General features: G+C 45.0%; 1 protein-coding gene across 1 annotated transcript; it reads left to right on the top strand.

Annotated features, from left to right (window-relative positions):
• Positions 1-18783: 18783 nt before the first annotated feature.
• On the top strand, positions 18784-22927 carry LOC134221567 (uncharacterized). Its single transcript, XM_062700758.1, has 2 exons — positions 18784-21525; positions 22865-22927. The coding sequence occupies exons 1-2, from the start codon at positions 18784-18786 to the stop codon at positions 22925-22927; spliced, it is 2805 nt and encodes a 934-aa protein (XP_062556742.1).
• Positions 22928-24321: the final 1394 nt, after the last annotated feature.

The following is a 24321-nucleotide window of genomic DNA, read 5'->3' as shown; positions in this document are numbered from 1 at the left end:
CGGAATGTGGCGTTTACCGGTGGAACTGAAATCAAACCGCGTTCTTGGATCGTGGACAGTGGGGCAAGTGCCCATATGACATACGATCGCTGATTCTTTGATTTGTTGAAACAATTTTCCAGTGGGTGGATCACACTCGCCGACGGTAAGAAAACTGAGATCCTTCACGTAAAAAAAATTAATGTTGTTCATTATTAATATTTCTAAAACTTTTTTGCCAAAGCAGGAGCTTAATGACATGTATAAAAAAAACTTATACATCGCATTAGTCACATACATTCGGAAACTTATACTTTTCATTAACTTATGAATGTTATTAGCTTTTTGATATGGGATTATTCATTAGGTGGCATAATGAAGAGTATAAGTATTTTCGAATGGTTTTTTGCCATAACATATAAGGTTATTTTTTACGTGTTGGTGAGGGGAGTGGCGTGATTTGAGGAGTGGACGATCGCGGTGAACCGGTAAGAATCGAAGTGAGTGACATGAAATACGTTCCTGGTCTTGCAACCAGTTTGATTTCGGTAGTGAAGTTGGCCGAGGAGAAACTTGAAGTGTTTTTCAACAACGAAGGTTGCCGAATCATGGATGCAGGAGGAGTTGTCGTTGCTGTCGTTACGGAGGCTGTCGTTACGGTGGCCTGCACTACCGGCGGACAATCGAGGAATCCCACAAAGCATCGACGGGTGAGCACAACGTGAACTGCCAACATCAGTGGCACCGACGGTTGGGCCATAGAGATTGGGCCGCCGCTGAACGAGTCGTCAAGGAGAGTCTTGCAACAGGCATCAAGGTAAGTGACTGTGGTTTACGTCTTGTTTGTGAGTGTTACATGGAAGGAAAGTCGGTCAGACAGCCCTTTCCTCCTGTCACCGAGTGAAAAGCGGATCAAGTGCTCGACATCGTCCATACGGACTTATGTGGTCCAATGAAGACTACTACTCCCAGTGACAATCGCTATGCTATGCATCTCATCGATGATTACAGCCGCTTCACAGTCACCTACCTGTTGAAGCAGAAATCCGAAGCGACGGATCTGATGTTTGGCAGAAAAGTTCGTGTGATTCGCTCTGACGGAGGAGGCGAAGTCAACAACAAGGAGTTGAAGGCCTTCTATCGTGCTGAAGGGATTAAGCCACAGTTTACCGCGCCGTATTCGCCCCAGCAGAATGGCGTGGCGGAGCGGAAGAACCGTTCTACAACAGAAATGGCTACCTGCATGCTGATTGATGCTGGTATGGAGAAGCGGTACTGGGGTGAGGCGGTGCTCACAGAAACATATCTGCAGAACCGCTTACCGTCAAGGTCGATCCAGAATACTCCTTACGAACTATGGTGGGAACGTAAACTGGATCTGGTACATCTCTGGATGTTTGGCGCTGAGGCCTACGTACGAACTATGGTGGGAACGTAAACTGGATCTGGTACATCTCTGGATGTTTGGCGCTGAGGCCTACGTACATGTTCCGGATTCAAAGCGTAGCAAGTTGGATAGCAAGTCCCGAAAGCTTAGGTTTGTGGGGTATTCTATGGAGCATAAAGCTAATCGATTCATCGACTGTGCAACTGATTTGATAACAGTTAGTCGTGATGCGCGATTTCTCGAGTTAGGGAATGGGACATCTACCATCGAGTTCCCAATATCGACGCCTGAGAAGCCACTTGAAGACAAACATACGACTCGCGACGAGGAGGAGATTAAACTGCTTCCGAACAGCGCTGCTTCTTATGCAGAAGATTTCGAAGATGCTGAGGACGATATGCCAACACGAGGAGAGACCATGCGCCGTTCACAACGAGCAACCCGCGGTGTAGTACCGCGACATTTCGAGGAATACGTCTTGGATTACGCGGCAGGTACCGCAGCGTGTGTACATCAAGAACCAGTGAATTATCGTAATGCAATGGAGAACGCCGACTGGAGAGCTGCTATGGAAGACGAGCTAGAATCGCATCGGCGTAACCATACATGGGAGCAAGTACCGTTAACGAAGGGGAAGAAGGTCGTAGGATCAAAGTGGGTCTTCAAGCTGAAACGCAACGAGGAAGGCAAGGTAGTAAAGCACAAGGCCATAGTTGTGGCGCAAGGCTACTCACAGCGATTCGGTGAAGATTTTGAGGAGGTGTACGCTCCTGTTACACGACACGCGACATTCCGGACGTTTCTGACAGTGGCGGCGAAGCGACAGATGACGGCGAAGCCCCTGGACATAAAGACCGCATATCTCTACAGAGTTCTAGAAGAGGAGGTCTTCATGCGCCAGCCACCTGGCTGGGAAAAGAAAGGGATGGAAAACCTAGTTTGTCGATTGCAGAAAAGCATTTACAATTTACAATTTTCACGTCATCCTTTGGGCACTCTCCATAGGCTTTATCAAGACATTCATCAAACGTCCTTCACGTCGTCGGATTTATCGTTTGTCGGTGCGTAAACGTTGATTGGGCTGTAATTGAAGAATTTGCCCCGTATCCTCAACACACAGATTCACAGACACACAGAATGGGTTTCTACCGCATCACTCGCTTCATCTGCTTCATCACTACGAAACCAACTCCATGCTCTGCTTTTTCACCGCCGCTGTGATAGATGTTATACTTGAATGCAGTATTGGTCGTGGGGTCCACGGCTCGGAATTCACGTTCTCCGGATCTAGGCCATCGGAATTCTTGAATAGCAGCCACGTTCACTCCAACCTTCTGCAGTTCACGAGCCAGGAGGCTCACTCGTCCAGGTTCATTTAGAGTCCTGACATTCCAGGTACCGAGTTTCCAATCATAGTCCTTATTGCGTTGCCGGGTCGGTTGCCAAAAATAACGTTCTCTTTTTCTTCTATCTCCATTTTTCGTGGTATATGAGAGGCTTCAGTAAGCTACCTTACTAGGGTCGCGTTACCTACATCGCGATGATGGGGCTGCCACCTTAGGTATAGCTGACGCGATACAGCATGTCGTTAATCAGCCGCTGGGTACCAGGCATACGCTGTTTGAGCCGCACCTCCTGGTGAACAGACGCTCGAGGCGTACCTTCTCACTCTAGCTGATGTCAGAAGGACAACAGTGCCCAGGCTGCACTACCAGCTAAGTACACAACCCTTAGTGGCGGTCTTTTGTCATCGGACGCCCCGTGGAAGCGTGAGATAGGGACTTGTCGGGACCAGAGCTCTGTTGGGCGCTCCTTCCCTGATGTCAACCCACCATTTAGCAGCCCAGTCTGCGGTGGTACATTCATTCATTTCATTTCATTTATTTAGTTAACATCTAAACAGATAACACTGAATCAACAATTTGACGCCACAATGCACGGTTCGAGGCCGCATCTCTCCATCCTCGGATACGCCCACGCTCGCCAAGTCGTTCTGCACCTGGTCTGCCCATCTCGCTCGCTGCGCTCCACGCCGTCTCGTACCTGCCGGATCGGAAGCGAACACCATCTTTGCAGGGTTGCTGTCCGGCATTCTTGCAACATGTCCTGCCCATCGTACCCTTCCGGCTTTAGCTACCTTCTGGATACTGGGTTCGCCGTAGAGTTGGGCGAGCTCATGGTTCATTCTTCGCCGCCACACACCGTCTTCTTGCACACCGCCAAAGATGGTCCTAAGCACCCGTCTCTCGAATACTCCGAGTGCTTGCAAGTCCTCCTCGAGAATTGTCCATGTTTCATGTCCGTAGAGGACAACCGGTCTTATTAACGTCTTGTACATGACACATTTGGTGCGGTGGCGAATCTTTTTCGACCGCAGTTTCTTCTGGAGCCCGTAGTAGGCCCGACTTCCACAGATGATGCGCCTTCGTATTTCACGACTAACGTTGTTGTCAGCCGTTAGCAAGGATCCGAGGTAGACGAATTCCTCAACCACCTCGAAGGTATCCCCGTCTATCGTAACACTGCTTCCCATGCGGGCCCTGTCGCGCTCGGTTCCGCCCACAAGCATGTACTTTGTCTTTGACGCATTCACCACCAGTCCAACTTTTGTTGCTTCACGTTTCAGGCGGGTGTACAGTTCTGCCACCTTTGCAAATGTTCGGCCGACAATGTCCACGTCATCCGCGAAGCAAATAAATTGACTGGATCTGTTGAAAATCGTACCCCGGCTGTTACACCCGGCTCTCCGCATGACACCTTCTAGCGCAATGTTGAACAACAGGCACGAAAGTCCATCACCTTGTCTTAGTCCCCGGCGCGATTCGAACGAACTGGAGTGTTCGCCCGAAATCTTCACACAGTTTTGCACACCATCCACCGTTGCTTTGATCAGTCTGGTAAGCTTCCCAGGGAAGCTGTTCTCGTCCATAATTTTCCATAGCTCTACGCGGTCTATACTGTCGTATGCCGCCTTGAAATCAACGAACAGATGGTGCGTTGGGACCTGGTATTCACGGCATTCTTGAAGGATTTGCCGTACAGTGAAGATCTGGTCCGTTGTCGAGCGGCCGTCAACGAAGCCGGCTTGATAACTTTCCACAAACTCGTTCACTAATGGTGACAGACGACGGAAGATGATCTGGGATATCACTTTGTAGGCGGCATTAAGGATGGTGATCGCTCGAAAGTTCTCACACTCCAGTTTGTCGCCTTTCTTGTAGATGGGGCATATAACCCCTTCCTTCCACTCCTCCGGTAGCTGTTCGGTTTCCCAGATTCTGACTATCAGTTTGTGTAGGCAAGTGGCCAGCTTTTCCGGGCCCATCTTGATGAGCTCAGCTCCGATACCATCCTTACCAGCTGCTTTATTGGTCTTTAGCTGTTGAATGGCATCCTTAACTTCCCTCAAGGTGGGGGCTGGTTGGCTTCCATCGTCCGCTGAACTGACGTAGTCATCTCCTCCGCTGCCTTGACTTTCACTGCCTGTACTCTCAGCGCCATTCAGATGTTCCTCGTAGTGCTGCTTCCACCTTTCGATCACCACACGTTCGTCCGTCAAGATGCTCCCATCCTTATCCCGGCACATTTCGCCTCGCGGCACGAAGCCTTTGCGGGATGCGTTGAGCTTCCGATAGAACTTGCGTGTATCTTGAGAACGGCACAGCTGTTCCATCTCCTCGCACTCCGCTTCTTCCAGGCGGCGTTTCTTCTCCTGAAAAAGGCGGGTCTGCTGTCTCCGCTTCCGTCTATAACGTTCCACGTTCTGCCGGGAACCTTGCTGCAGCGCGACCGCCCGCGCTGCGTCCTTCTCCTCCAGAATCTGTCTGCACTCTTCGTCGAACTAATCGTTCCGTCGACCTCGACCCATATACCCGACGTTGTTCTCCGCTGCGTCGTTAATGGCTGCTTTGACTGTATTCCAGCAGTCCTCAAGAGGGGCCCCATCGAGCTCACCCTCTTCCGGCAACGCTGCCTCGAGATGCTGCGCGTATGCAGTGGCGACATCAGGTTGCTTCAGTCGCTCTAGGTCGTACCGCGGCGGTCGTCGGTACCGAACATTGTTGATGACGGATAGTTTTGGGCGCAGTTTAACCATCACCAGATAGTGGTCAGAGTCGATGTTAGCGCCACGATATGTCCTGACGTCGATAATGTCGGAGAAGTGCCGTCCATCAATCAGAACGTGGTCGATTTGTGATTCTGTCTGCAGTGGTGATTTCCAGGTGTACCGATACGGGAGGCTGTGTTGGAAGTAGGTGCTGCGAATGGCCATATTCTTGGAGGCGGCGAAATCAATTAGTCGTAGGCCGTTTTCGTCCGTCAGCCGGTGAGCGCTGAACTTTCCAATAGTCGGTCTAAACTCCTCCTCTTGGCCAACCTGAGCGTTCAAATCTCCTATGATGATTTTGACGTCGTGGCTTGGGCAGCTGTCGTACTCACGTTCCAGCTGCGCGTAGAATGCGTCCTTATCATCATCAGTGCTTCCGGAGTGTGGGCTATGGACGTTGATTATGCTGAAGTTGAAGAACCGGCCTTTGATCCTCAACCTGCACATTCTTTCATTGATCGGCCACCACCCGATCACGCGCCTTTGCATATCGCCCATCACTATGAAAGCTGTTCCCAGCTCGTGTGTGTTGCCGCAGCTCTGGTAGATTGTATGATTACCTCTAAACGTTCGCACCATTGATCCCTTCCAACAAACCTCCTGCAGCGCTACGATGCCGAATCCACGGTCCTTGAGCACATCGGCGAGTATGCGTGTGCTCCCGATGAAGTTGAGAGATTTGCAGTTCCACGAAACGAGTTTCCAATCGCTAGTACCTTTCGTCGCAGTGGTCTTCGCCGATGGTTCCGGTCCGTACTCTCTTGTTGATTGTTCGTTGCTTATGATTTTTAAAGGCTGGCTTGCAGGGCCTGACACCAAACCCCCTAAATTTCCGGAGGACCATTCCTCCTTATTTCCGGTGGACCATGGTGCACAGTTTCACTTAGAGTCCCTCGCTGGCACTCGGACGATGATCAGCCGCCCTAACATGGAGAACAGACGCTGTTGTGAGCCGATCCTGACATGGAGAACAGACGCTCAATAAGATTTGCACCTCCGGAGAGGAGCAAACCCCCCCTTCCCTGTCAGCATACGACCATAGTTCCCACCGGGGTTGGTTACCCGATCTTCCCTAAGGTTGCTCGTATCCCGGCCAGCACCGCGGGGAGGTAGGGATAGGAGTTGCTGGGTAAGAGGCTAAGGACCGCGAGATGGGGTCTATTTTATTCCTTCAGGTACGCGAAGTACCAATGGTACGCTTTACCCAGCATTTGCCGTGCCAATGGTACACGTGCCCGAAAAAAGGAAGCCACCGTCTCCCCGGGATCGCGCCGTAAGAAATCAAAAGTCATCCATAAAAGCTTGCCCAAATCTAAAGACAATGGGGGATTATTTAAAATCCGGAAGCAACCTGTCTTCACTGCTCCTTTGGATCCATGTTGCAGCAAGACATTCCCGCTGTTGACCAAAACCAATGTTTCCAAGAAACATCCGGCTAGGAGAATCAATGAAAAAAAAAACGAACAATGGGTAATGTGTTTAACATAACCGCGAATAGACGTAGGACTTGTATAAACGTAACGTATTTACGTTTAACTTCTAACTTTTGGATTTATGGATTATAGGTATTGATATTGGAAACGACAACTTCCATGCTGTGTAGAATTATTAGCAATTTGTTTATTCAAAACTTCTGGAAATGAAGCTAATAAATCAATACATAATTAGAATTGCTTTGTTTCTAACAATTAAGCCCTATATTCTATTAACAAACTTGCTCAGACTTGGGCAAAATGTGCTATTTAGGGGAACTGTCCCGTTTTCCAAACAAAGAAATGCAGCACCAATTTCGTTGCTTCTTTTTACTAACATGCGTGCTTACTGCTGCAAAAATCACAACAATAAGTCTTGGAGCAGTAACCCTACTAAAATAGAGGAAGTACGCAGACGCATGTCAACGAAAAATTATTTAATGTTTTGAGAGAGACATTTCTTAAAATTTTAATGTTTGATTTCATAATTGAATGATTTCCCTGATATACATGTTCAGCTACCTTAGACCTAAACTCATAATTTAATCCCTTATAAGTTTCCCTCTTAGCCTTACTTACTTCCGCAATATGTTCTTTGAACCTTACATCTAACGATCTTTTTGTTTGACCTACATATACTTTATCACACTGTGAACAATTAATTTGATAAACTCCTGCCTTAGTTAACATTTCAACTCTATTCGCGAAGTCGAAGCAAAATTCTTCACACAAACAATGACAGTTCTTTATGGGTTTTTACAGTAGAGCAACAGAGAGGAGAAGATGGCGGCCATGTTTCACTCAAACTCTGACAGATAGCAATGCGATTTCCCATAGGAGGGAAGAGCAGAATTTGCTTCGACTTCGCGAATCCTTCGTGGAGCCCAACAGTGTCTTCAGTTGATTGCTTCTGCTGGAGAATCCTAAATCGATGCCGAATTTCCTCAGTCGATGGCGTAACTGCTGGGTGATGTGTTGATCATAGGGGACCGATACCCTTTTCAGCGGTTCATCGATCGGTGTCAGTGTTGTCAGTTCGTTTTTCCGTAGGTTCCTCTGCATCTTGTCTTGTGATTGCTTGTATTGTTCTTCCCTTGTATCCGTTGATCTTCGCTGTTTCCATGATGGGGGATCGTCTGCATCCTGTGGATCATGTGATGAAAAGCTGCCATTTTATGCTGATACGAATGAGTTGATGTGTATGGGATGACTCTCATGGTGTTGGTGGGCTTCCTGTAGATTTCGAAGTCTAATATTGCATTTGTTCCCTTGATAACCAGTAGATCCAAGAAAGGTAATTTACCTTCCTTTTCCTCCTCGTGGGTGAATTTGATGTCTTTATGCACGTTGTTTATCGCTTCCAAAATCCTGGGTAGATCTTTCCGGTTGATAATGCTGAAATGTCGTCCACGTATCTCCACCATTTCTCGGGTAGTACTCGCCCTAATTGATTTCATTAAAATTTCATCTGAATATCGTTATTTTCGCACAGAAAACTAGTTAAACAAATGTAGAACAACATTAATCTCTTGAAGCCACTGATGGACTTAGCAGCGGCATTGATTTTGGATCAGAATTCAAGAAAATGTCAACAGGAGGGTCCAAAATCTGTAGGGGTTCAAATCAAGTTGGTTACCCCACGACATTGCCTACAAATAAGCCGAAGAATTGACTGAGACAATAAAACGACGGGAAAGGTCAATTGAATGATTCTAAGGTGGGGGTTCTATAACGTACATTCAACTTGCTTGAATTTTATGATCAGTAGAGTTGGCTGACGATCAGTTCAAAATCATCTGATTAAAGTTCTAGAGCTTGGATGTGCCAAAAATCATTCAGTATTTAACCTACTAATAATTCAGTGCTGTGTTCTGCTCGAAATATTTCTTATTTCTTGTGATTTTTTCAGCAGTGAACACGCATGATGCCAATATAAAAACGATGATGCTAATATAATATATACACAATATTTTGTAATGTCCATAAACTAGAAGATATTAAGGACAACCATCACAGAATCTAAAACAAAATGCACTCGCGTTTGCAAGGGCACACCCTTCAATACGGAGGCTGCGACCCCAATAATAAATTATTTCAGCTTTGCTATGACGCAGCATGCGTGGAATAATGAAAATGACAGTTGTGCGATGCTTTCATATTTAGTGGTGTGCCCTTTAAAACGCAAGTGAGTTTTGTTTTGGATCCCGAGATGATTGTCCTGAAAACCGTAGGTAAAAAACTTTAGAAAGTCGTTTGAAAAACCACTAAGATATAGTCAATTAAAAATTTAGTTGCAACAATTTTCTGAACGAATGAATCCATAGTGTTAAATGCTAAAGCTTGCTCTTTCAAATCGGGATTAAACAGCTCGTGCGTAAGAGGATAGAGTTGCGATATCGAAATGGAAAGTCATGCATACCCTGTGCTTCGATGTAATCTGATGCTGCCGACTCAGGCAAAAAATAGGAAGGGCAATTTGCATCTTCGAGCAAGACTGTGTAGTAGCTGGCACTGCTTGGAATGTCAATTTTAGCTGCATCAAATTGGCCGTAAATAATACGCCAAACAGGTGCATCGAGATCAGTTGAGTCAACCCCCGAAGGGGTGCTGCTGTGGTTATCTCCTCCGCTGGACCAGTCAATGGTTCCGCGAAAACTCGAACTTGTTGGTTTGGCTGCATTTTTTTTCGCACGCAGAGCACGAGCTACTACGCGACGGTGCTGAATCCAACGATGCGATGATGCGGGGGAGAAATTCAGATTGCGCGCGCGACGCTAATTCAAAACAGAGACACCAATCTGGAACAAAGTCGAAAGTACGATCTTTCGCTTTTAATCGCCCTGCTCGGTTGATCTATGGATTGGAGCGGTGGCGGTCGTCAGCTAATGGCTTGATGGGTGATTTCATGTAAAAGAAAACTGCGTTAAATATGATGGTGGCGGGTTTTAGTTTTCTTGTATTTCGAGATATTGCCAGCACAGACAAACAGACATACCACTCGACAAATTTCCATCGTTCACTGATTTACTGGTCAATTCAAATAATCATTAGTTGGCCAATCGATCACTCGTGACGCGCGCATCGTTTTTGCTCGAGTTTGACGTTTGCTCACTACCGCCATCTAGTTCGTGATTTGCCCAACTAACTGAAATCAACAGATGTCGTTACTGTTTGAACGACGATGAATTTGATGAGTAAATGTTCAATGTGTTATGTTTGTTTGTCTGTGCTGTCACTCTACTGTGTAGTTAGACTCCCATTGGAATAATTAGTCAGAAACTGGAACTACCTATAGAGCAATGCAAGATTTTGACCTAATCTTACTTGTTTGACAGTTCACACCAGCTTGTTTACAGGGTGTTAGAATTAACCTTCCGGGACTCGCACCGTTGTAAAAAGTACAACACATTGAGTAAAAATGAGATATCTTTATAGTCAGTTGACCAATTTGCAGCAAACCATTATGTATTCCCCAAAACATTAGTTCTTCATCAATTGAAAAGATAATAAAAGTGATTCGATAGAAGGCTCGGGTAAATATAGCTAAATAAAAGGCTCAGGTGCACAGGGAAAAGTGACCAGTATCTAATGAATTATTTATTTTTTCATTAACAATTGAACCGGTGCCAGCGAAAGTGGTACATATTACATTGAGTAAATTTTACAGGAGACGCATTTTTCCAAAAACCTTAAAAATAAAATTCGAATTAGTTATTTTCTGCAATTTAACTGTACCAACGTGTTATGACTGGTGTGCCTAAAGGTAGTAATGAGAAATATGCGAAGTTTCTTGACAAACTTCAAGTTTATTTGAACAAAATGCGCATGTACCACTATTAATGGGAACAAAATGCAACAGAAACCGAATATCGTTGCCAGTAAAAGTGGTACATGTTCATTTATAAAATCATTCTAAACAACAGTAAACCATTTTGAAATTCAAAATAGAGTTAAAATATGTTGCGGAAACATCTTTGTTGTTAAATTTTCTGTTCGATAAGCTGATTTTAGTGGGTAGAACTGTACATGTACCACTTTTCCTGTCAACGAAATTGCCATTGTGATATATACCAGAAAATAAAAAGTGCATATCTCCAGATTTAGTTGTCAAAAATCACTTTTTCGCCATTCCCTAACCAGATCTTTGCTAATAGAAGCCGTTGGTGTAAAAAACACAAAATCGACAAAAATGGTTTATGTACCACTTTCGCTGGTACCGGTTCAATTCCTCCTAAAGTAACGCGATTTTTTCTATATCATTTCTGATAATAACCTTGGAGTTGATTCGCAGTTCTCATTCACCTATGACTGTAGGTGGCCACCAGGTGGCCTTCCGGATAATCCGGAACGTCCGTAAAAATTGTCATTCTGGATAGTTCGTCCGAAAGCAGCTTAATTTTTTCTAAACCATTTCTGATGAGGATGTTTGAGCTAAAACACATTCCTCACAATGCTATGACCACAAGTGGCTACCAGGCGGCCTTCCGGAAAATCCGGAACATCGGTAAAAATGGTCATTTTGTGAAGTTCGTCCTAGCGCAGCGCATTTTTTTCTAAAACCATTTCTGATGGTGATTTTTGAGATATTCCACAGTTCTTACTCTGCTATAACCGTAGGTGGCCACCAGACGGCCTTCATTATAATCCAAAACGTCCGCTTTTTTTTCTCAACCATTTCTGACAATACCTGTCACGACCCCTCGGTCGGCGCGTCGCTTCATCTGGGATTGACAACGGAACGTCAAGCGTGAAACGTCAAACACTGGGCTCTCGGACGGGATGACGGGACCACTTTTCGCTGACAATAGTTTGGATGATAAACAGAGGAATTGGTATGCTGAAAACTATGAAATGTGCCTGCAAACGAATGTGTAAAACTTAAAATTCAGTTTAAAACTAGTTTTTCTTTTCTTTATTTAAATAGTGTATAAGTAAATTATAATTCTCCTTGCTATTCTAATATTAGGGTAGGGCGAAGTGTATTACGAATATTGAATATGTGCCTAAATTACCTAAATATTTTTCCATTCGTAGAAATTAACCTAAACTATACCTACACTTACACTATATTCAAATCGGATAATAGTTAGATATTAGGATTCACGGTGAGCCGAATTGATCATGCGTTAAATAACTAAAATAATTAATGTATTCGGTTGATAGCTGAATTTGTTTTGTAGGATTTAAGCTAGTGAGCAGTGAGCACTGCTGATATTCGTAGCCTGAAGCGAGGGTGAATATTAGAACAAACCACGAAGGTGAAACATTAACTATATGAAGTGTTCTTACAGGAGTAATATTTCAACCAGAGTAGGAGTTGGGGAATAGCATAGGAAAGAGTAAGAACCCTAAACGTAAGTTTCTTTGACAAAACTATACTGCATACTTCTGAATGAGCCATTGTTATCCTTTGCAGAAAGTTTTTAATATACGTTGTATTAAAAACCTGGAATTCTTATTCTTCGTTGGCCGTACGCCAACATCTTAAAAACTTTGTTTATACGGACGCCAGATTCCGGTGAACATGTCCAACAACTCTCACGAACGCGAGGATCATCCAGGAGCTCAAGGCATCGCAAGTTCCACACCAACGAAACTATGTAAAGTCTGTAGTGCAGACGACGGCCACCAATGGCAATGCAATTTTTGCAAAAATTGGTACCACCCCGCTTGCGTTGGAATCCCCTCGGACAACGAAAACGCTAGATTCGTGTGTCCATCATGCCAGCCACTAACTGGGGCTCTTAAAAAGACGTACGCCCCCGCTACTGTGGTTCCTGTAAGTACAGTTCCTCTGGAGTATGTAAACATGTCATGGTCACAAATCTCTCCCGTCACAACCGCTTCAACGCCGATGTATATACCAACAAGCACAGTTACATATCCGTATGCCATGATGCCTAGACCTCCGATTGCACCATCGGTTCCATATGTTACGCCAGCTCATTCGAGTCATCTGGCGGCCTCGAGCGCATTCCCAACGTTGTCCAATCTCGCTCAGGCTCTACCACCGATTCGTCATCCTCCGTTTCCCTCGTTGAGTCAACCTACCTTTGTACAGCAAGGTGTATTACCAGCTGCTGTCGCATCCATTGCCGGGTCATCGATAGCACAACCTCTACCGTCTCATTGTGATCCTCCTCCGCTACCGTCTGTAAATCAACCACATTCGACTCCGCAAACTGCTGTTACTGGGGAAGCAAATATAGCACCATCGTTGCCGCGTCCGACTAATCCTCTGAACACCAAGTCTCAAGGTTCAGTGGACAACAGGAGTCGGCTTTCAAAGGGGGCTAGTTCCAGATCCTCAACCAGGCAAAACGGATACAGTTAGAACTACAACAGTTGGATGAAGAACGGAAACTACAGGAAAAGGAGGAAGCAAATAAACGAGAATATCTGCAAAAAGATTCGAGTTATTGAAAGAGTTTGCCAGCGAAACATCGTCGACTACCGAGCACGACGTCGAAGAAGAAACGTCGAACGAAAAGGTCAGTAATTGGTTGCAACGCGAAAATTCGATGATCCAAGAAGTACCAGCAAAATCTACTACATCTTGCCCAATGGACTCTGCTATTTTACGACGAGCCCCAACTGTACCATTAAATGCTGCCGATTTCACCGTGTCCCGTGATATTCGCAGACCGTTCACAGGACAACAGAGCGTTGACGAGAATAGTCGAGCACCTAGAAGTATCAGATTCGCTCATTCTACTGTACACGATTTTGACCCAGTTCGACGATCCACGCCAAGGCGGCCTCAGATTCATTCCGAGCCTGAATACAATCTTTCACAAAGCCACGTAGCCGCACGTCAAGCTGTCTCTCGCGAACTACCAGTCTTCAGCGGTTCCCCAGAAGAGTGGCCGCTATTTTACTCCACGTTCAACTCAACAACTGAACTCTGCGGTTTCACGCAGGACGAAAATCTATTACGCCTTCAAAAGTGCCTTAGAGGGAAAGCATTTGAGGCAGTGAAATGCAGGCTTATGCATCCTTCCAATGTGCCTGGAATCCTTTCTACGTTGAAAATGCTATATGGTAATCCTGAAGTAATAGTGCACAACCTGATAGCGAAGATTAGTGCCGCTCCTGCTCCGAAGGTGGATAGGTTGGATACGATCATCGAGTTTGCATTGACAGTGCAAAATCTTTGCGCAACAATCGATGCTTGCGAATTGGAAGAGTATTCGTATAACATGGTTCTTCTCAGAGAGCTGGTAGATAAACTTCCGCCTCCAATAAAGATTGATTGGGCCAAGCATCGTCGTTCTATTCAGGTAGTGCACCTATCTGTGTTCGCTGATTGGCTATACGATCTTGCAGAAACTGTTTGCCCTATTGCATCGCTGCAGAGCGCCCGCTCCGGCAAAAATGGATCTGCGTTTCTAAATGTGCATAGTGAGGAACAGAATACAACACTCTCTCCAACTCTCGAAACTACTGCTACTCAAGAAGGTCCGACCGTGAAACTGTGCCTCGCATGTGGAGGCCGTTGTACTGAACTCGTTAAATGTCAGCGATTCTTGGATTGCACATACAATTCCAGGTGGACCATTATTAAAGAAAATGGAATATGCAGGAAGTGTTTGAAGGGACACAAAGGAGCATGTAAATTCCAAAAAATATGCGGACAAAACGGTTGTACATTCAAACATCACCCTCTGCTTCACAATACTCAGCGTGTCGTGACAGTCAACAAGGATCCGAATCTTAGAGAAGAACACCACTTGAACCCTCCAGCAACTGGTAGGAAACCCAACGACCGTGAATGTAATGCTCATCATAAATCCGTTTCTAGAACGTTATTCCGCGTTGTACCAGTCATGTTGTACGGTCGTGATAAAGTACTTAAAACCCATGCCTTTCTAGACGATGGATCAGCATTTACTCTAATGGATGAGAAATTGGCTACAGAGCTCAACTTGGAGGGTGAAATCGAGCCCATTTGTTTGAGATGGACGGGAGATAACCAAAGATATGAGAACAAATCAAGAAGGGTTTTTTTAGGTTTATGGATCCTGTACACCTCCGGTGGTGCAAAGGGCCGACTTGAAAGATCTCCATCCTGAGCGATGCCCGGCTATTGCTTTAACCTGTTGCCAGGTTAGATTTCGGTCGACTTCTTTTATTTCTTTATTGAGGCTTCGCCGCCATGAGCCTCTGGGTCTGCCTCTGCTGCGATGTCCCGCTGGGTTCCACTCTAATGCTTGCTTACAGATTTCGTTTCCGCTCCTACGTAGAGTGTGGCCGACCCAGCCCCACTTCCGATCCTGAATTTCTGTTGCTATCGGCCTCTGGTGACAACGACGATGGAGCTCGTTGTTTGAGATCCAGTTGTGAGGCCACCAGGCCCGAATTATATACCGCAGGCATCTGTTAATGAACACCTGCAGCCGTTGAGTGTTCTCCACTGATACACACCATGTTTCGCTAGCGTATAACAGCACAGATTTCACGTTAGAGTTGAAAATTCGTATTTTGGTGCGTTCACTTATCTGCCTGTTTTTCCAGATATTTCTTAAACTCGCAAAGGCAGCCCTTGCTTTCTTGATCCGTGCGCCTATGTCGATCTTGGTACCGCCGTCTGACGCCATTTGGCTACCGAGATATTGGAAGCTTTCAACATTCTCCACTGGTTGCCCGGCTACTGTGAAACTGGAAGGAGTCACCGTGTTTACATCCAACGATTTGGTTTTGTTGACGTTGATGACTAAACCTGCCGAGGAGGAGCGATCGGCAAGGTCGTTGAGCTTACTCTGCATATCAGAGCGCCGTTGCGCGAGTAGTGCAACGTCATCCGCCAATTCGAAGTCGTTTAGGTGCTCCATGGTTATAGGCTGCCATAACAGCCCGCGGTTTGGTTCACGGTCAATCGCATCTACCAGAATCTCATCGATTACGATGAGGAACAGTAACGGTGATAGAATACATCCTTGCCTGACACCAGCTACGACCCGGATAGGGTCGGACAGGACCCCATTGTGCAGCACTCTACACGAAAAGGCCTCGTACTGTGCTTCGATGAGGCCGATGATTTTCTCAGGAACCCCCTTGCGTCTCAGGGCGCCCCACATATTCTCATGATTGAGACGGTCGAAAGCTTTTTCGTAGTCAATGAATACCAAGTAAAGGGACTCTTGGAATTCGTTGACCTGCTCCAAAATGATGCGGAGCGTGACAATATGGTCCACACAGGATCTTCCGGCACGGAATCCGGCTTGCTGCCGCCGGAGAGTCGCATCGATCTTCTCCTGAATCCGGGCTAGGATAATTTTGCACAGAACTTTGAGAACGGTACACAGCAACATAATGCCTCGTCAGTTATCGCATACAGTCAGGTTGCCATTTCTGGGCACCTTCACTAAGATACCTTGCATCCAGTCGACCGGGAAAGTTGCGGTGTCCCAGATATTACGAAATAAACGATGCAGTAGTTGAGCGGATGTCATGGGGTCAGCTTTGAGCATCTCGGCTGATATGCGGTCGACCCTGGGGCTTTATTCGATTTCATGCTTTGGATGGCTGTTTGAATCTCTAGCAGTGATGGAGCTTCGGTATTGACACGTGTTATACGTCGGATCCTAGGCAGATCATGCCGAGGTGGTGATGGCCTGGTTGGCACTTGAAAAAGTTGTTCGAAGTGCTCGAACCAGCGTTTCAGCTGGTCAGTTGGGTCGGTCAATAACTGATCATTCGCGTCTTTCACAGGCATCGTTGCATTCATCCTCGCCCCGCTTAAGCGTCGTGAGATATCGTAGAGGAGGCGAATGTCCCCGGTTGCGGCAGCTCTCTCCTTCGTCGGCCAGAGAGTCTGCCCACGCTCGCTTGTCCCGTCGACATGAGCGTTTTACTTCCTTCTCAAGAGCCGTGTATCGTTGACGGGCTAAGACTTTGGCTCCTCTGGTTTTCGATCGCTCTATCGCGGCTTTGGCTTCTCTTCGCTCCTCTATCTTCCTCCAGGTCTCATCGGTGATCCATTGTTTTCTCTGGGTGCGTAGTTCACCCAGAATGTTCTCGCTGGTGGCGATGAAGGCATTCTTGATGGCGGTCCATTGGTCTTCCACGCTGCCACCTTCCGGAATATCTGCAGCACGCGTCTCCAGTTCTTCAACGAAGGACCGTTTCACCGTGGCATCTTCCAGTCGGCGTGTGTTGAATCGTCGTCCAACTCTTTCCTCCTGCCGACGAATCCGCGCAATGCGCAGGCGTATTTCGCCGATGAGGAGGTGATGATCAGACGCGATATCGGCACTACGTTTATTCCGTACATCAAGAAGGCTCCGTTTCCATTTTCTGCTGATGCAGATGTGGTCGATTTGATTTTCTGTAAAGCCGTCACGGAGACCCACGTGACCTTGTGAACCGGTCGATGAGGGAAGAGCGATCCCCGATCACCATGTCGTTATTACCACAAAATTCTGCGAACAGCTCTCCGTTTTCGCTCATTTCTCCGAGACCATGGCGTCCCATAATGCGCTCATGGTTCGAGTTGTCGGATCCGATCTTCGCATTGAAGTCGCCCAAACAGATCTTGATATCACCCTTCGGAATTCTATCTACGACGGCATTGAGTTGACTGTAGAAGTTCTCTTTGTCTTGCAGATCGGCAGCATCGGTTGGCGCATAACATTGGATTATAGTAAGGTTTCGGACCCGTGTTCTAAATCTGGCAACGATTATCCTTTCACTTATAGGTTCCCACTTCATAAGCGCAGAGTGTGCCTGAGCGCTTAGTAGGAAGCCAACTCCGCGATGCCGGGGAGCGTGTTCACCTCGTAAACCAGAGTATAGCAGAACTTGTCCCGACGGCGTTCTGTGTTCTCCAAAGTTTGGCCAACGGACTTCACTCAGTCCCAGGATCTCAAGCTTCATGCGGCGTGCCTCATTGGCAAGTTGTGCCAATTTACCCTGCTGGGCTAGGGTTAAAACGTTCCATGTTCCTATTCGTGTCCGTTGTTTCGCGCTAAGAGTCGTCGTATCAGTCCGTATTCTTTCATTATCGGATTCTCGAACAAATTGATGTTTCGGGAACAGTAGGTTGTTGGCCCAAGGTTCCCTATCCACCGGGATGGGGCTGCCATCTTAGGTATAGCTTCCGGGGAATAGCATTTCATACTCAGCCGCTGGATGCCAGAACAGACGCTGTTGGAGCCGCACCTCCTTGGTGGACAGACGCTCGATCAGTCGGGTCAAATTTGTTTAAAGTCCCACCCAACACCAGGACTAGGCTAGTGCGCTCAAGAAGGGTGCAGCTAGGAATTTCGGGAGCTGTTGAAACCTCAAAAAGGTATCATTTGAGAGAAGTACACACTGTTCCGAATCTTGGACTTTTCCACCAAACCCTTTGTATGGAAGAGCTAGTTCGTCAATATAGTCACCTCAGAGGAGTTCCAGCGCAGTCATATAACAACGTTCAACCTCGACTACTAATCGGAAGCAATAACGCTAATCTCGGCTATGCACAGAAAGGTCGGGAAGGAAAAATGTTCGAGCCGGTCGCTACAAAAACCCGCCTTGGTTGGATTATCCATGGTGGCTCGGATGGTGGTGAATTTAGCGGACACCACAACTGGAACGCGCACACTTGTTGCAAAAATAACGACGACGAACTGCAGCGAGCTATGCTGGAATATTTCTCGTTCGAAAATATAGGAATCTCTAAGCCAAGTCATCTCGTCTTGTCAACCGAGGATCAACGAGCATATGCAATTTTGCGAACAATGACGCGATCTTCAAGCGGTCGTTTTGTAACTCGTCTTTGTGGAAGTTTGATGAATTCCGGCTTCCAAACAGCAAGCCATTAGCTCCAACGTTTTCAGTGTTTGGAAGCTAGAATGAAACGAGAACCTAAGCTAGCAGTGATTTTACAGGCAAAAATCAAGGACTATGTCAAGAATGGTTATATTCGTAAATTTAGTTCGGCCGAAGTAAAACAGCCGAAATCTCGAGTGTGGTATCTCCCAATATTTCCTGTTTGTAACCCAAATAAACCCGGGAAGATAAGGATTGTGTGGGATGCAGCTGCTAAAACTCAAGGTGTATCCCTTAATGCTATGCTCCTTAAAGGGCCAGACCAGTTAACATCCCTAAACTCTGTGCTACAAACATTCCGTGAAAGAAAGGTGGCCATTTGCGGAGACATCCGTGAAATGTTTCACCAAACACTCATCGCTGCTGAAGATCAGGACTGTCAACGCTTTCTTTGGAAAGAGAGAACAACCGATACGGAGCCCAGTACATATGTCATGCAGGTTATGACGTTTGGTGCATCTTGTTCGCCAAGTTGTGCACAGTATGCAAAAAATTTGAACGCAAAGGAGCACGAAGGACAGTTTGCTGCGGCAGCTGAAGCGATTACGAAGAAGCATTATGTGGACGATATGCTTGCCAGCGTTGAAACGGAAGATGAAGCGATCAAACTAGCATTAGATGTGAGGTACGTGCACGCTCAAGCTGGCTACGAGATGCGAAATTGGCTTTCTAACTCTCCAATTGTTCTCAAAGCATTGGGCGTAGATAGCACAGGCGAGATGAGTCTCAATATTACCTCCGAAGTAGCAACCGAAAAAATCCTGGGCATGTGGTGGTGTACAACAACCGATACGTTTACTTATAAGCTTTCTCCGAAACACGATCGTATGTTACTAGCTGGAATGCGGAAACCAACAAAACGGGAGATGTTACGCACGTTAATGGCAATTTTCGATCCATTAGGACTGATTTCCAACCTTCTCATTCTGTTGAAAATTCTTCTGCAGGAGATCTGGCGTTCAGGAATAAGTTGGGATGAAGAAATTCCAGATACACTCAACGATAAGTGGGAGCACTGGTTACTGATTCTTCCCCAGGTACAGTCTATTAGAATCCCACGATGTTATCGCACTACAACAAGCTTAGGAGACAGCACAAAAGTTCAATTACACACGTTTGTAGATGCCAGCGAGTATGGTTACGCTGCTGCCGTCTACCTTCGTTTCGAAGAGAATGGCTATGTGGAATGTTCAATCGTCTCAGCAAAAGCAAAAGTAGCACCGCTGAGGTTCATCTCTATTTCCAGTTTAGAATTGCAGGCTGCAGTTATAGGTGCCAGACTGGCGGAAGCAATAGTACACTCTCTTTCGTTCAACATAGAAGAACGAATCTACTGGACGGACTCCCGAGATGTTCTGTGTTGGATTCGATCGGATCACAGACGTTACTCACAATTCGTTGCATTTCGGGTTAGCGAACTATTGGAAACAACTACGGTTTCGAGCTGGCGGTGGGTTGGAACGAAGGACAATGTTGCTGACGATGCGACCAAATGGAACCGAAAGCCTGATCTCGAAAGCAACAGCAGATGGATTAGAGGACCAGATTTTCTTTGGAAAGACCCTGAAAGTTGGCCGAAAGAATCGTTTCACAACAATAGCACGAAAGAGGAATTGAGAGCCCATCTTAACTATCACGCCGCTACAATAACTCAAGTAATTGATTTGAATTATTACGGAACGTGGAGAAAACTTCTTCGCGTCACAGCGATGGTATTTCGTTACATAAGTAATCTTCGGGAAACTGTCGCACAGCAGACACGAAACAACAATGCGCTATCCATGGCAGAACTACAAAGAGCATCAGTTTATCTCTACAAACAGGTGCAAATCGAGGCATATTCTGAGGAGATCGCGATTCTTGCAAGCGGTAAACGAGAAATAGCGAAAGCTAGTCCTATATTCAACTTCACACCATTCTTGGACGAGCTAGGAGTATTACGAATGCAAGGGAGAATTGGCAACTGTGAATATGCTTCAATGGATACAAAAAATCCTATCGTTCTGCCGAAGGATCACCACGTTACAAGACTCATTGTACTAGACTACCACGTCAAGTATCATCATTGCAATAATGAAACGGTGGTCAACGAGATACGTCAACTCTATCACATTCCAAAAATAAGAGTTCTGTGCAAAAGTGTAAGAGCAAGCTGTCAACAGTGTAAAAACCAACGAGCAGTACCAAACCCTCCGTTGATGGGCAATCTTCCAGCAGCGAGACTTGCGGCTTTCGCTAGACCATTTTCGTATGTCGGGGTTGACTATTTTGGCCCGATTTCTGTGGCAGTTGGACGAAGACTCGAGAAGCGATGGGGGGTACTGATAACATGTCTAACAATACGAGCTATTCATGTGGAAATTGCGCATTCTCTAAATGCCGACTCGTGTATCATGGCTCTGAGGAACTTTATGGCTAGGCGAGGTGTACCAATACGTATTTTCAGCGATAGAGGCACGAATTTCGTAGCAGGTAGTAAAGAACTCGAAGCAGCATTGAAAAACATGGACCAAGACCAGGTGATACGGGAGATTGTAAGCCCTCACACTGATTGGGAATTTATTCCCCCTGCCTCTCCACACATGGGAGGAAGTTGGGAGCGATTAGTGCGGTCCGTCAAAGTCAACCTGCAGAAGATGAAACCTCAACGTAACCCGACAGATGAATCATTGCGCAACATACTAATCGAAATTGAACATACTGTCAATTCGCGTCCTCTGACGTTTGTTCCTGCCGAGGACTTCGATGTAGACCTGTGCGCCGAAGTATTTGTGAACGGCGGCGGCGTAAGGCCATTTTTACACCGGCGGCGGCGGCGTCGGCGGCGTCACGCCGTCAGCAATGTTCGGCGGCGGCGGCGGCGGCGTGAATCGGCGTGAATAATTTTAAGATGAGAAAAAAAATCACGCAGCAAGGCCTATCATGCTTTTATTGAATTTTAGGGTTTTTGTACAATTGCTAGCTACAGACAGACTGATAGGGTGAACATGCTAATAGCTATAGCTTGTATCTCCACAGCAAAAGTTTACATTACATCCTCCACTAGGATATTGCCGCATCACAGCACATAAGTTCACTGGAAAGTACTTCAGATATAAATCCAGAAATTCGTTTGGAAATTCCTTAAGATATTTCTCAGAAAATTCGAAAAAGAAATTCGGAAAACTAATTTAGAATTACCCTATCAATTCTTTCAGAACTTTCTCCCCAAGAATTCCCTTGAAAATTTATTTGAATATTGCTTCGGAAATTCTTTCCAAAATTTCTCCAAAAGTTCCTTCATGAATTTCCATCGGAATACCTACGGACACTGTTATAGGAATATATCCGGAAATCTCTTTAGGCGAAATCCTTCGGAATTTGATTTAGTTTTGTTTAATTCCTTCAAGAATTTCTTTTAGAAATTCTTCCAGTAATTCCTTAAAGAATTTCTTCGGAAACTCTAAGAAGATATTTTTGGTATCCTTTCGAAATTTTCCTCTGGAATTTATTTAGAACTTTCTCCAGGAATTCTTTCTGACTTTCCTATAGGAATTCCTTCGGACATTCCTCCGGAAATTCCTTTGGCAACTCTTCCAGAAATTCCGGTAGAACTTCAAAAATTTCTTTTAAAATTCCTTTAAGAATTCTTTCGGAATATCTTCAGAAATTCTTTTGGGAAATCTTCGGAAATTTCGTTTGTAAATTTTTTTAATTTTTTGAACCCTTTTTAAAGTGTTTTTTTTAATTGAAAATAAGTTTAACACTCAAATAACCTAGGAAATTTCTTCTAGAATTCCTCCAAATAAGAATTCTTTCCGGAATTATTTCTGTATCAATTTTGTATGGTTTATTGAAGGAATTTCCTAATGACCCCCTGGAGGAATTTCTGAAAAAAATTACCTCATGGAGGAATTTTGGACTCAATTCATGAAGGAATAACCGAAAGAGAACCTAAAAAGATTTTCTAACCGATTTTTTAAATGAATTTCAAAGAGGTGAACCAATCAAGGGCTGAAAACCTCTATAATAAAGATTGTTTTACTATTATCGGCTCTTTCTGTCTTATAAAGCAGCTAAAACGTTGTTGTGTCTATTTTCCGGTGTATATTTCACTTTCTTCAGCGATTTAGAGGTTTTGATGGGTATGTTTGTGCCCTGTATGACAATAGAGCTAATAAGCTGTAGAGGAAGACTGTCGCTGTTATCACTGGCGAAACATCTTTTGCTGGTGGTGAAAGGGTGCTAAATGTCATTAAAGAAAAACTGTACGTTTTGACAGATATGTACCCCTCAACGACAACCGTCCTCTATAGTTTATTACCTCTATTTGTATGACATAACGTTGTCAATCAACAATGGCGTTTCACTAAGGTTCAAACGTCTATTTTTTTTTGCACTTCACTGTGGCTTCTGAAATGTTTCAAGCTATTTCCCACCTACACTTTCGATAAAAGCTTCTCTAAATTTATCGCCCGCGCACTAGTGATGTCGTATCTATCTGTTTAATTGACAACGTTATGTCATACAGGACACACATATATATAACAAAAAGTAGGCTCTAAGTCCCTGAAGAAGGTGAAATATACACCGAAACGTCGGAAAATTGACGCAACAACGTTTTAGCTGCTTTATATGACTGAAAGAGCCGATAATAGTCAAACAAAATTGAGCACAACATGTGTCACATCAACTCTATAATAAAGAATAAAAAAGATGAATTTCTGAAAGAATATCCGAAAGAATTCTGAAAGTAATTTACGAAGAAATGTTTAATAGATTTTCCGAACAAATAGCTATTAGTATTTACACAGAAATTCCTATATTTCTCCAGGAATTTCTTCGAAAGTTCGGTAAGCAGTAAAACAAACTCAGTTTTGGCTCTAAAATCAAGACTACATGCCAAGCAAAACTCCCAAAATATCCAGATATTCGGTATTCTCAAGAATTCTTTGGGAATTTACTGCACGAGTTTCTTCGAAAATTCCTACAGATTTTTTTTTTATAAATACCTTAAATAGTTCCCTAGGATAAATATTCTGATATTAATTCGGTAAGTCATCAAGAAATTCATACTAAAATACCTTCAAAAACTCCGTCAGGAATCCGATCGAGAATTTCTTCAGGAGGTCCTTTAAAAAAAATCTCCACAAATGAAACCAGGCTTTTCTTTGAAATTCCTCTCACGAATTGCTTCGGAACTTCTTAGGACCTTAAGAAATCTCTTAAGAAATTCTTCTGGAAAGTCCTTCAAAAATTCTTATAAGATTCATTCTGACTATTCCATCAGGAATTCCTTCAGAAATTCTTTTTTGGAATACTTTTAATAATTTCTACTCATGTAGATGGGTACACTTCCCCACAGTTGTAATGGATTCGACGTGACCCTCAAAGAAGCCGTCCTTCGGAAAGCTCAAAAAGGATTGCGAATCTATTTATTAGTCTGTTTGATTACATTGCTGAAAGGATTTTCTTTCTATCCCGTGGGCTTCGCGTAAGTGTCTCTGCTTACGGGTCCGCCACTTCCACCTCCTTCACACAGAAGTGCATTGAAAGCAGAATGGTAATTAAATTCGATTGTA

Source organism: Armigeres subalbatus, chromosome 3 (assembly GCF_024139115.2).
Source record: "Armigeres subalbatus isolate Guangzhou_Male chromosome 3, GZ_Asu_2, whole genome shotgun sequence".
Lineage (NCBI taxonomy): Eukaryota > Metazoa > Arthropoda > Insecta > Diptera > Culicidae > Armigeres > Armigeres subalbatus.
Note: the sequence above shows the minus strand (reverse complement) of the source record. Positions and strands in the feature narration are given on the sequence as shown.

Excerpts from the sequence above, each read along its gene's own strand:
- LOC134221567 (XM_062700758.1), top strand. The coding sequence starts at position 18,784 with ATGAAACGAGAACCTAAGCTAGCAGTGATTTTACAGGCAAAAATCAAG. Across the intron at positions 21,526-22,864 it reads ATGTAGACCTGTGCGCCGAA|CGATTTAGAGGTTTTGATGG; the intron begins GTATTTGTGAAC and ends CACTTTCTTCAG.